This window comes from Acomys russatus, chromosome 3 (genome assembly GCF_903995435.1).
Source record: "Acomys russatus chromosome 3, mAcoRus1.1, whole genome shotgun sequence".
Taxonomy (NCBI): Eukaryota; Metazoa; Chordata; class Mammalia; order Rodentia; family Muridae; genus Acomys; species Acomys russatus.
In genome coordinates, this window is record NC_067139.1 from 16716118 (window position 1) to 16730582 (window position 14465).

General features: G+C 38.4%; 1 protein-coding gene and 1 pseudogene across 1 annotated transcript in view; one reads left to right on the forward strand and one right to left on the reverse strand.

Moving 5' to 3' along the window:
- Gmds (GDP-mannose 4,6-dehydratase) overlaps positions 1-14465 on the reverse strand; it is a 534897-nt gene that overhangs the window by 278987 nt on the left and 241445 nt on the right. The window contains exon 7 of the mRNA XM_051169591.1: positions 7105-7232. Within this exon, the coding sequence (XP_051025548.1) occupies positions 7105-7232 (128 nt within the window). The remainder of the gene's footprint in view (positions 1-7104; positions 7233-14465) is intronic.
- LOC127209949 (baculoviral IAP repeat-containing protein 5-like) lies at positions 11104-11800 on the forward strand (annotated as a pseudogene).

The following is a 14465-nucleotide window of genomic DNA, read 5'->3' on the forward strand; positions in this document are numbered from 1 at the left end:
ATAGAAGACAGTATTGATTGCAAATACATTTTCCCTTTCCTAAATGCATTAGTGTAAAAGGGAAGCACTGAATGCTAATATTTGGTTATTTTCATAAGAAAAAGTATTTGTGAGCTTAGATGGTACCCTATGTAATGAGGATATTCCATATGCATTGCACAAATAATCTTGCTATTAAAATGTAAGAGTTTTCACTCATTCGTGGGAGAAAGTAAACATCAGATGAGCAAAGCTGGGAGTAGGGAACCTAGGAGAGAGGTGGAAGGCAGGTAAATGTGAAGAGGAGGTGGAGAAATCTTCTGCACACAGGGAATGTGACTATACCATCTAAGGGTGAGACAAACTTGTAACACCCTGGAGAACCACAGTCTTCTTCAGTATGCCAGGTCAGGCCATGGGTAATGGATGAAAACTTGTCTCATCAATGGGAGTGGCTAGAGGGCAGAGAAGAGGCTAACTGCTACTCATGAGAACTATAAATACCATTTACAGTTTCCTAACCCATGTCCATAGGCCTAGGCCTATAGAATCTGCAACTCCATTCTATGTGCTTTTCTATCCTCTTAAATCTATATTCACATGTTAATTCATGTTCACTCAGACAAACACTTCAAGAACTGCTTTAAAAATTTTAATGCATCTTTATTTGCATGTATATATATGTGTGATATGTGTGTATGCATATTCAAATGTGTCTGCACACATGTGCAGATGTTCATGAAGATCAGATGTTGATTTCAGGTATTTAATTCAATAGCTGGGATTATAGGCAGATGCCAACCATGCCTGGCTTTTATGTGGGTGCTAGAATTCTGAATGCTGGTTCTGATGATTGCATTGCAAGCAATGTATCCGCTGAGACATATTCTGAGTTCTGGCTTTTAAATGTATTGTCACGTACTTGATTTTATATGTTTAAAATCACGACTAAATATGTGATCTAAAATGCATTACCCTGATAGTCACATGGTGAGTAATTCATGTGAGAAATACAGACAGGACAAGCATCTTGCCTTAGGACTATAACTGAAATGGGATATACACTTTCCGGTGTCGGGGCATAGTCAATCCTAGGCCACTATTTTCAAGCTATCAAGATCTGAAAAGATCTTCCTGTCTTAAAAAAAGAGTGTTGACTGTTTATATTTTTCTTGGCTTTTAAAAATATATAACAGATTGAAAACGTTAAAGTTTTTTACACAGGCTGGGATGTCACTAGCACATCAGGTACAAAGTTCATCCCTAGCAACACACACACACACACACACACACACACACACACACACACACACACCTTCCACTGGAAAATAAAATTTTCTAACCTTATAAGGAGGTATTAAATGAAGTCTTTGAAAAACACCCCAAGAACACGTCTTTATTTATAAAAATAATGTGGTTTCTATGTATTTTTAACAAACCAAACATTTCTATAAAGACAATTTGAAAAACAAGAGGGCGGCTTTATTTGGGAGACACAGAAATTTTTTACATTTTGAAATCTAAAACAATTATACTTAAAAACTTTTCCTTTCTTTAAAAAATGTACTATTCACACTCAAATGAAGCAAAATCCATTTCCCTGGATTGCATTTAGAGAACCTCTACATACATTGGAGTTGCCATTTCCCACTTTGATGGCCTTCTTTTGTCATTTCTGTGTTGCAAAGCAAACATTTGCGTGTGTTTATAGATGTACACACCAGCTTATGACACAAGCAGTAAGTTTCCCCTAAATAAGACTAGAGGACATTTATCAGGCATCTCTGACGTTCAGATTTGTATAATACGGGGTATGAGATACTAGCAGCAGCCTGACAGAGAAGTAGGGAAGTCAGTTTTCTCTGGCTCTGTAAATCTTCTCTTCTGCAGGGCTTCATAGCTTTCAGGTAACGGCTGAGAAATGGAAGCTCTCATGAAGAGCCAGTTGAAGTGGGAGTGGGAGTGAAAACCTCACTCCATGCTCCTCCCAAACTTAGCTTCTGCATCTTTGCCTGATATAGCTAAAAGAATAGTTCTATCAAGACTTGAGAGTTATCCCAGGCAGAATCCTACCCTAACAGACTTCTGTTCTTCTTGAGTCATGAACATAAAGAAGAATAAAGAGGAGAAGCTTAGTTTCTCATCTCCCTGGAAGCAGAACAGCATGCAGACTCTCCTGCTAGTGCACCTGGTCCCTTCACTAACACACATAAGAAGAGCAGCACAGGCACCAAGCCTGGGCTGGAGATCTGTTTTATCTGCCTTTCCGGTGCTTTGAGCAAGACCGTGGAGGTCCTACTCCCCTCAGATCCTTCATCTGTGCAATGAGGCTGTGACACTATCTTTCAGGAGTGTTGCACCCATTATATAAGATGATGCATAGAAAATCCTCCGTCATATTTCAAGCACCTCATATGTGCTTGTTTTAATTTTACCACTACCATTACTGTTATATACTGTACTACTTCTAAACAGCACCAACACGTTGTTGAGTCACCTAGTTTGCCTCTGGACAGAAGAACTCTCCAGCTACATTCAAGAAAACCTGTTATGGATTGACAAATTCTTTTTCAGGTTTTGGAAAGATGGTACCTCCCAAGGGAAATGAACTCTTTTGTGCTAAGAGCATACTTCTGGACAGCTCCTGTCAATAAGCTCATCCAGTACTTTCTGGGTGAAATTATGTTCCAGAAAACTTAATCAACATGGACTACAGTCAGAGCTTGTTAATCAAACTGTTACCAAAACGTAAGACTTAGTGCTACTTTACAGAGTGTTATTATGTACCTATGCTTGTTTTTCTTTAAAGCCTTCCTAGTTCAAGAAAGCTTGGGTCCCTACCTCAATCAATCTGGACACACAGCAGTCAGATGTCAGTGTTTGATGCAGTCATCCTAATACTAAAAAAATTATTTAACTTTGTGTATTATACCTTTCTTTTCAGTCTTTTTTTTTTTTTTTTTTAAAGATAGGGTTTCTCTGTGTAGCCTTGAATGTCCTGGACTCACTTTGTAGACTGGGCTGGCTTTGAACTCACAGAGATCTACCTGCTTCCCTCCCCAAGTCCTGGGATTACAGGCATGTGCCATAGTGTCCGACTTTTCTTTTCAGTCTTATGTAGCTTAAATAAGATATAAATGATTGTCATTAGTGACAATTAGAATTGTGACCATGACATTTTTCAACTGAGTCTATGTTGAAGAAAATTATCTCAAAGGCTTCTTCTGTGACTATATTCCACCCTTTTTGCTACAGTGTGGACAACAGGAGATAATTTGAGCATCAGTGACACAGTACTGTCACAGTCACTACGGGTTTCTCCAGAGTTCATGAAGAAAAGCCAGCATGAAAACATGAAGGACCTGGTGTGGGGAACAGATGATGTCCTGAGTGAGTATGTGCTGTTGATGGGAGCACTGCCATGTTAAGGAGCCCAGTGCTTCAGACTCATGGGAGCTGTAACACCTTCTCCAGTTTGGGTGCAGATGTTGACTGCAACTTGCCCCAGCTTCTTCTTTCTAGATATTTATATCCTAGTTTGCTCCCCCTACTGAGACACCACCACCACCACCAGGATTAGCTAATCCTACGTCTTTATTCATTGGTATACAAGAACCCACATCTTTATTAATACCATAAACCTGTCTCTTCAATTTAGATGTATAAAACAAGCTTGCTGACTTTCTAGACTGCTGGTGTGTTTCCATCAGATTGCATAGCTCATCCAATCCCAGATTTCCTGTACATGTGTCTGTGTATCTATCTTTTCTTCATAAATCTAATCCCAGTCAGTTCAGTTCCTTAGCAGTGCAGGTCATGCCAGCTCAGAAAACAGTAAAGAAAACAAAACCATATAAAAAGTTTCAGGTGGGATCTAGCTATGTTTTATGACAAGCATAAAAAATTGATAGCATAAATTAAGATTTATATTAAAAACTTATTTGTATAAACTAAGATTAAAAACTACTGGCAATTAGAGCTAACAGTAATTAGTAAATACTACTTTAAAAATGTTGCAGCATTTGATGTTAATTGGGGGAATAAGTGGTCATTATTCTGAATATAAAATGTTTACAAGAGGACACTGAAAACACTATAATGATTTTTTATATCCTGAAAAGATAAAATTTAATGAAATTCTAACATTTGTTCTGTAAGTTGAAATGTATGTTGTTCATTTAAATTATTCTTAAAATATTTTGATCTAAGGAACAGGACTGTAAGTAGATGTTAATGAGGCAGATCCAGCAACTAGAAATGACTGTATAAATTGTGGTTAAAATGCTTATAAGACAGAGGGGGAGGCTATCATATGACCAACAGTGTAGCTAGGATTTTTCAGCTGCCACATTCTTTTCACAGATAGGTAAACTGAGGCATCACTGGTGTTAGCAGAGGAGCAATTCACCTCACTCTTGGATCTAACATGTCACAGCAAGAAGGGCAATGATTCTCTACATCTAAATGAAGAACCTCTAAATTTACCAACAGCTTTATGTAGAAGTGAGAGTCGTTGTGATTAGTTGATATGTGTTCATGAGGCATAGCTTCATGCTTAAATGAGAGGCACTGTGATTCATTAATAAGTGTAAATGATACACCCACATGAATGGTCTGACCTACACCTGCCAAGAGGCTCAACACCCTGTCAGGAAACACTCGTTTCTTAAACAAGTTATGCTTTTCTGTACTTTTATGACTGTTGCCTTTAGTTTTGACAAAAAACAAAAACAAAAAACATGTAATTGCAAGTCTCTAAAGGAATCTCATTTTAATAAACATAGAAAAGAAAAAGCAATGACACTACTTTTTAAAAATCAGATTACAACTAAATTGTTCTGATACTACTTCAAAGTAGCAACATATGAATTTTAAAATATTATCTTTTTTCAAGAACCAAGTAATTTAAACTTCTTTCAGAACATATAAATGAGAGGTATGAAAAAAGCTTCTTACATCATCAGCATATGTTACTGCTGGAATCCCAGGAGAATCCTCCACACACAAAATGACTTGTCTTGTAGAACAAAGGCATCTGAGCTGTCAAGTAGAAGGTCTTAATGTATGTGAGTGACTGGGCTGGGTGCCCTGTGACACTTCCACAATTTTATTAAAAGACCCAATCACCACGACCCCAGGTGGATCTTTCCATATGTTGGCTTTGGGCATAGTGTACTGCATCATCCTGTCATTCATTTGTAACAGTGACTTCCTCTGAGACAACCTTCTGAAAGTATTTAAGGCAAATGTTTATGGGCTATTTAATTTTTATGTGAATACAAGCAGGCCTTGTGCATAGGTATGGCTGTGCCTCTTAGAGGTGGTACTTGAGCCTTTCCAATGTGAGAAGGACACAGGGCCACTGGTTCTAACAAGCTTCTCTCATTATTTAAGTACATATTTAACAGTCACATTCCTTTATATTGGATTCTTTTTGTCCAATTGAAAAAATGACATTTCTAACCCTTACTGCAAAGGTTTACATGTATTCACCTCAAAGGAATGGCAACAAAGGAGGGAATAAAGAGAAAACATAAACCAGAGGTGGCACTTTCAAAGTGTGGTGGAGGATCTCCATTACTCTCAAGATTTAATGAATTTCTGAGTTCCAACAGTCTCCTTTGCTCAAATGACAAAAAATAATAAAAATAATTGAATATAATTCAGTCTATTTGGTTCCTGAAGCAAGTGAGTCCTGAAAATAGTGTTCTTCAGCATTTCTGAGTCTATGCAGATGTGTAACAGAAGGCTAACCAGCAATGAATACTACTGAGAAAATAACATGTTTACTGTTACAAAACTTGCCTCTGTTTAAGTTTTCAGCTTCTCATGGCCACATCTCACTCTCTGCTTTCTTACATTTTCTAAAAGTACGAATCATTTTGATGTAATAATCTTATATCTTAGGATGCCTACTATAAATGTTTATTTGTAATTACAACTTAAAATGTTACCTTAAAAATCAAATGTTAAAACAAATTTAAAATCAAATGTTACAGTAGTCCAAATTTTAAGTCAGAATTTATGTCCATAAAATTGTTCATGTTCATGGACAATTTTAGTCGCTGCAAACAAAAATGAAAAGACAAGTGACGCTAACCACTATCTACTTAATTTTTTGATGTTCTTTATTTTGGATTAAATCATTGCACATGGATACCACATACAATTTCCAGATGAAATTCCTTTAAGGCAGAAAGTCTAATGGGAGAACAGGATTATGCGACAGCTGCATAGTGACAGGGATCCAACTAGCTAGCTACCAAACTAGTTCATGTCCATTTGTTAGCCAAACTGGCCACAGAAATAATATGGATATTTAAAAGCACAGTAATCAGAGCAAAGAAAAATTGGTTGAAAAGAAAGGAAAAGAAAAGAAGAAAGGAAGGAAAGGAAGGAAGGAAGGAAGGAAGGAAGGAAGGAAGGAAACTATACTACTTGCACACAGCTCAGCGAACAATGCTAACCCTAACTTTATGCTTCCACTCTTGGAATGTCAAGAGTGGAGAGCTTTAGCTACAGCAAGGTTAGATCGCTCTCTAACCACACCACTTCATCTCGCAACAGTGCCATGATGGGTAAAGCTCAGGGGTGTGCAACAGCAAGAAGTATGTGGCTTGCCACCAGATTTAGCATAGAGCTCCAAAATGCCAGTACTCGGTGAGGAATTTGAGCGACGCCGTATCTAAAGGTCTTACATTAAGTAAACCAAGATGGAATATTGTTTGTTGAAGATTTGAGAATTAGTGGTTTTGTGAATGCTGTGGTGGGAAGGAGAGAAAATATGGAACAAGTCAGGTAGGATACATGCATTAGAAAGTGAAGAATAGCCTCCCAATACTATAAAAATCAATATACACATCCATCATTCAAAGCACCAGCCAGTACTTTCAGATAAATGAAATAAAAGAAAATTAAGGAAAGACTTCCTTGTTAAGTAATATTCAGCATGTGCAATCTGTACTTCTGCGCCATATAGCCATAAACAGAGTTTAGCATGGTTAACCATGTGCGTGTCAGCAGAAGTTTATATATGACCACTTCAGGTCAAGCTTCTCACTGCAGACCTGGCATTTAAAGTATCAACTGATACAGGCAGTTTTAATGTAATGAGTCACTTCCTACCTCTACATAGTCCTTGGCATGGCCCCAGTCTCGTTTGGCATCCAGATTTCCCAAACTGAAACATTCCAGTTGTCCAAGGTAAATCTTAGCTACTGACCGGCTAATTTTTCGAGTAACAAAATTAGCTCCTAAAAAAGATACAAAAGATGTATTATCAGTAGAGCACATTTGACATTTAACAGTATTAGCCTCTAGGCATTTCTTTCACCCCATCTCCCCCCTAAAATAACACTATAAGAAGAAGAACGATCATTAGCTGTCATTTGGACAAGTTAAGAAGCTCTAATTCTGAGTGTCATATCAGTTCTACTTTCATAACAAACACTTCTTTGGAGGATGTCTTAACAGTCCTAATTTGCTGTTTCAATGTGTAACCCAGGCTTTAGGCCAAAGAAAAGCTATTGGAATGCCAGTTTTTAAACAGAAAATTCTAAAGGGTTGTATGAAGGGAAATGCCAGAATGGAAGACAGACATTTAAGACCACCCTGATTTTTTTTAAACACAAACATCATATATTTCTATTAATAAGGCTATTTTAGGACCCATGGGAAGAAGGAGGGAAGTAACTGCTCACAGGGTAAACCTAGTTACAGGAAAGCCAAGAGGAATTTCCTTGGGCCGCCTTTCTCTTAACAAAATAAATGGCGCTCACTCTCATCCAGAAACTTGTACATCCATCGAAATATAAAGAATGATATACTTCCAAGTCAAGAGGTTCTCTGTACCATACTTACTGCAAGGACATTTTCCAATTTCACCTAAATGTCATCTACAAAAATGGGCTTCTGAACTTTGTACAAATATTTTGAAATGTTTGGGTGAAATATTCCATAAATTTACAAAGCACTGAAGTTGTTTTAATATTCTATCTCTTAATGATAATGTATATCTACCTTTCTTATTTCTTCTTTATCTATTCTTTAAGATATGGAGTCTCAAGGTAGACATGGTGGTACAAACCTGTAATATCATCATTAGGATGATTGAGATGGGGATCATGAGTTCTAGGCTAACTTGCAATATATAGTAAGAACCTATCTCAAATCTCTCACACACACATAAATATTAAATAAAAACAAAAATATGTCTACCCATATATACATTTATACAGGGAGAGAAGGTAAGAGGGAGGGGGAAGGAGGACCAAGGAAGGGAGGGAGGAAAAGAGGGAGGAAGGGGGTGAAGGAAGAAAAAAAAGAGGGAGAGAGGGAGGGAAGGAGGGAAGGGGGGAAAGAGAGATTGATTATGAGAGAGAGGAGCAATTTTTCCTTGACCAGGATGGTCCCAAGACCTGTACTAAAGAGATCCTATGTCAGGTTCCTGAATAACTGGGACAGTGTGTGCCAGGTTTCTATCTATCATAAACAAGGATTAAATTAGGAGAAACTTCTGGGATGATTTTATTTAAGTATCTATATCTATGTAATGTTAAGAGAAAACACCACTTAATGGCTTTCTCCATATTAAATATATGGGATATGAACACCATGTGACAGTAAACTTTGCCTCTGCTTTTTGAGCAGGCAGAAGATGAAGGTAAATGACAAAATGTTTGGGCTTTGGAAGAAACTGGCATAGGAACAGGAGAGATATTTCTAAACAGATTTTCAATAGATTTCTATGTCCTAAGGACAGAGACTACAAGTTCCAACACAAGCTCAAAATATCCACAGCAACATTATATCATTAAAAGCACATGAGGGTACCATGGAAAACCAAATGCTTAAATAGCCCCAGCACCTCACGGAGGAATTAAGAAGCTGAGGAAGGGTGAAGTGGTACACAGCTAAAGTCCCAGCACTCAGGAGGTACAGGCAGGAGGACTGAAGTTTCAAGTCAACTCAACAGAACAAAAGGCCTCATCTCAAACCAGCCTGACAAGAACAAAAGAAATCAATCTTTCAGCTTTCCACAGCAATTAGCAAAACACAAAGGTCATCAAGAAAGAGCCTTGTCAACTTAAAAAAAACATTTAGTGGCCATAGTTTTGGGATTTTTATTCTACTGACTTGCCGCAATTTAAGTTTATAATTAAATCAAATCCAAGTTTAGGCTATCGTCACTGTCAGGACTAAACTATCATCTCAAAACACACGAGTATAGCAATGAGTATAACAACTGATACCAAATTACTAGAATAAGTTTCCAATAAGAATTAGTGAGATAAAAAAAAAAAAAAAAACAACCCCTCCCCCCAAACCCAACAACAACAACAAAAGAGTTAGTGAGATTTTCTTATTACCATTACACTGATGGTTTTCGAAGTCCAGAGGAGCATCTGAGTTCAAAGGACTTACCTTCCACCCAGAATAACCTGAGCACTCACTGGGCATGAGCACTGAACACAAGGCATCTGGAAATAAATTGGCATGGCCTACTACCAGGCAGTGCAGAAAGGAGAAGTAGGCCAAAGGACCCAAGCTGAAGCATGTATCTTTAGATTTGCTTATCTAGACACTTCAAATCATTCTTTTGTGTTTATTCCATTTCAAATAACAAAGTAAGGCTGATACACGTAGCTTGAATCAGAACATTACAACTTTACAGCTTATATTTTTCTGTAGGAAAAGAAGACATTTTATTTGTTTAGCCATCAGCAGGTAGACATTGAGTTGTTTCCACTGTTTAGCTAATGTGAATAAAGCTGCTATGGACATTTATGTACAAGTTTTTGTATGAACATATGTCTTAGTTTCTTTTGGGAAAATACCCAGGGGAGTGGAATGGATGGGTCACAGTTGCTATATGCTTAGCTTACAATAAACTTTAATCACTTTTCAAAGGGGCTGAACCACTTCATTGCTACAGCAGTGAAGCAGGACTCTGGTCCCTCTGTGTCCTCCCAGCTTCTTAAATTATCAGCGTGTGTGTAGGAGCCATATATTTGGGAACAGTAAAAGGTTTCTACAAATGCAATGAACAAAGACTAATTAAAAGTATAATTTATCTGGTAGTCAAATGGCTGAATCAGTAAACAGATACTACGCAAGCATGAGGACCTATGTTTGGATCCCCAGAACTCATGTTATAAAGCCAAGGGAGGCAGCCTACTTCTATAACTCTACCACTGAAGGAAGGAGGGCAGCGGGGAGCAGACACAGAAATCTCTGAAATGCATTCGCCAGCCAGTAGAGCTGAATCAACAAGCCTCAGAAGTGGAAAAGTAACAAAATAAAGAGATACGATGTTGCATCTACATATACTTCCTATGCATTTGTGCATACACTCACACTAACACACACACACACACACACACACACACACACACACACACACACACATCAAATGCATAATGAATCTGGTATTTCTGAGAATACATCCTGTATTGCGTCACAGATTCACTGAAGGCTCAGTTCTAAACACACGATGCATACCTTGCGCTACACACACAGTGCTATGCCATACCATACCATGCCAGCAAATGCTCCATAAAAACCTCAGGTTTAGACCTCGGGCTACTCTGTGTGATGAACTGTGGAATTTCTACTATAAAACCAAAGTTTCCTGCTCTTGTAGAAACAGAATAGTTTAACAACAGAAAGGACGGCTTTTAATATTTTTCTAGCATCATCCCTCAGAATTTATCACATTAGTCTATCTTTTGATTGTATTGTATAAGAGTGATTACAAAAATCAAGTTTGAGCCCTACATCCATGTGCTCTTGCAGCACTAAATAGACTGTGGGAAGAGAGAGAGGAGCAGCAGGAGGAGGAGAGAGAGAGGAGCAGCAGCAGGAGGAGAGAGAGAGAGGAGCAGCAGCAGGAGGGCAGTAACAACAGGAAGTTGGGAGGGGAACATGGGCATCTGGGAGAAGTTGAAGGGATATGATAAAAATACATTGTGTGCATACATTAAATTCTTAAAGTAAATAAAATATTAAATAAGAAGAGTAAAAATAATAGAGGCACAAGTACTATTTGAATAGCTGCTTTTTCATTTAAAATGTCTTTTGGCTTAGGAATAAGAAAAAATTCCAGGCACTCTCCGTGGTATTGGCGGGGGTTGTGACGGCAGCGTTATGGAGGCTCCGGTGCTGCCCCCGGCCTGGCAGCTGTATCTCCTGGACCACCGCATGTCCACCTACAAGAAGTGGCCCTTCCAGGAGGGCTGCTCCTGCACCCCAGAGCAGATGGTGGAGGCTGGCTTCATCCATTGCTCTACAGAGAATGAGCCTGACTTGGCCCAGTGTTTTTTCTGCTTTAAGGAGTTGGAAGGCTGGGAACCAGATGTCAGCCCTATGGAGGAGCATAGAAAGCACTCGCCTGTGTGTGTCTTCCTTGCTGTCGAGAAGAAGATCGAAGAACTGACCCTCAGTGAATTTTCCGAAACTGGACAAAGAAAGAGCCAAGAACAAAATTGCAAAAGAGTGCAACAGCAAGCTGAAAGAATTTGAAGAAACTTCGAAGACCATCCGCCACTCCATTGAACAGATGTCTGCCCTGCTGTGAGCCTTTGCTGGGGCAACTGGACCTGAGAGATGTGCCATATCTCGCCACCTGTGCCAGCTCTCTCTGCCCAGGCTTCTTCGCAGAGTCTTAGAGAAGGAGATGATGGTATTTTGAAACTGGTTACCCAATACTGTTTTTTATTTTTGCTTTAAAAAGTGGCTCAGGCTGTGCAGCTGCCTCTCTTGATTTTGTGGCTTTGCACTGTTGTGACCTGGACTTAAGTACTGCAGAAAAGAGTGGGTAGGGAGGGCAGTGTCCTGTGACAGGACCTATTGGGGGGGGGGGTGCCCACGCAAGATGTTTCTGTCTTCCTGTTTCCGTGCCTGGCAGCTGACGCGCCTGTGCACCGTAGGTGTGGTTATATGTTGGCACTGACGATTCATCTGTCCTTCTGATGCGACTCTTCTACTGCAGTGTGATGGAATAAAATCATTTATAAAAGTGAAAAAAAAAAAAAAAAAAGAAAGAAAAAATTCCAACAATTTATAAAATGGCCATTCTTCTGATACTGTTTTTTGTTTTGTTTTGTTTTTTTACTACATATTTATATGGGGTGGTGCTCTCAGCATTAATAAGTTTAGCATTAAAATATCGATTAACTCTGAAAACCACTGAGGAAAGTTTTTATGAAAACATCTGAAATATCCTGCATCATCAGATTTTTAGCTAAGATTTCAATCTTTAGGAGAAATGAACAAAGCAGAGTGGTAGTCCTCCTTAATCTGCAAGGTTGCTAGAATCTTTAGAAATTAGTAAATTTATGTATAACAGAACTGGTTTAAAATAATTGTGACTTATTAGTAGTGAGTGTTTGATTTAGTATGTTTATTTCATATGTCTATATGCCTGAATTTCTGTAACAGTGCCTCTGGTGTGAGCTGGGTGTGGCAGTGCACACCTTTGTAATCCTAGCCCTCAGGTCTCTGTGAGTCTGAGGCCAGACTAGTCTACAGAGAGCTCCAGGACTACTAGAGAGACCATGTCTCAAGGAAACAAAACACCAAACCAAACAAGACTTGCCCCTGAAAAGGGTGAGAAGTGAAGAAATGTTTTAAGCAGCTCTGCTCCAAGCAGGCGTTGGAAGTTCTCACCTGTCTTACCTGAAAGTAGGAGCACAGTAGGTACACAGAACCAAGTTAGGAGTTACACTGCAAAGGCCACGTCAACGAAAAGCACTCGCCATAGCAGTGGGGTGAAAGTGAGGCTTCTAAGTTTCCATCAGCCCTTTCAGAGCCAAATGACTTCAGAGAAAACAGCAAATTAAGAAGATTTAAGGAATCCTGAGAGGAGGACCACCACTCTGCTTTATAGTTGGGTCTTAGTACCTCAAGCTATTGCCAACTGAGTTATTTGTTATTGCTGCTGACTTTGACTACCTGTGGACCTTGTGCCTTTGGTGAGAGTTCCTACTCAGTAACTGCAGTGTTCTCTAATGTGCAGGTAAAGATCATGTAACTGGAAAGGCCGGAGGAAATGAGGATAATGATGGCTCTTTCTAAGAGTCAGTGTTCACTTTCTATGGGACCTAGGAGAAACTAGTACTTGGGGTTTTATCTCCTTCATTAACTCCCAAGCAGGGCTCTGCTCCTCTACCCACTGCTATATGGAGTATCCCTTAAGTGTGAGCACAGCTCTACAGCAGCAAGAGGATGAAATAAGATGCCACAGTCACATCCCAGAACTTCCTGCCTGACAACAGAAAGGGAACACCAGGAAGACCAGGAAGATGACCTGTCCTGTAGTTCTGAGTGGTTTAAGCATGTCATGCTACCTCTGACACACTTATTTATTTATTTCATTTTCACTTTAGAGGTTCAGAAACTGGTTTTCTATGCTTTTATATGCTAGATGCATCTAAAAGATCATAAAACCCATCTATAAAGCTAAAATCTGTTACACTTTTAAAATATTGTTTCTCAGACACAATTATGTATAACTTTTTCATATTCCAAGCAACTATACTGTTTCTTATGAGGTTCTGAGCTAAAGATGATGTTTCCTATGGTTTTTACCTTGGATAATGCCTCATTCCTGTGACAACAGATGACCACATGGCTGTGAAGCTAGGCCAATACCAACACATCAGAAAGTGGATTAGATCAGAGCCACAGCATACTCCTAGTTCTGGACCTTTTTCCTATGTCTGATCTTGACATCAATATATATACATGTGCAAATGCATATACATATATACATAATCCTCAGTAATTTAAACTTTCTAGTGTGATGTCATTGGGTATATCAACATAATATTTTTCTAGTCACATACCTTTTAAAACAAAAAGGAAAAAGCGACAAAATGAATAAAAGCATCTCTCTTAAATGGCCAGTATTAATTAAACCAGAGAAAAGCAAGTGTCTTTCATGCATAAATAGTATACTTACTGAAGTCAATGAATTTCACACTCTGATGTACATATGAGAAATGTGCATGTGGATACAGTATAACATAAAGAAAAGAGGACAAAAGAGGCCAAATATTAGGGGATAAGGACAAATCAAATGCAGCTAATGGACACAAGCTGAGAAAGTGTTATGCTATGTTATGATATAAGGCTAATTGTGCTAATTGTTCTTCTAATTCTAATTTTTTCATAGATATTTTTTCAGTTTTGGTGATGGAAGGTACATAAACTATATTTAATACTGAAAGCATAAAATGAACATGAGGTCTCACGGCTTCAGATCTGAATGCCAATTTTAACTGCATAATTTTGCTGATTAATTTTGATCTGTAATGTTTTTATTTCCATTTTTTAAAGAATAAAGTTTATAAAATAAAATATCTGTTGTTAAATCAAAATATATTTACAACATTCTAGTTCCATAAAGATGTTTAAAAAAAAAAAACAAAACAGAATGTGATGCAAGACATTCCCTGACTCCCTAAAAGTAGAAGATGTGATAATTC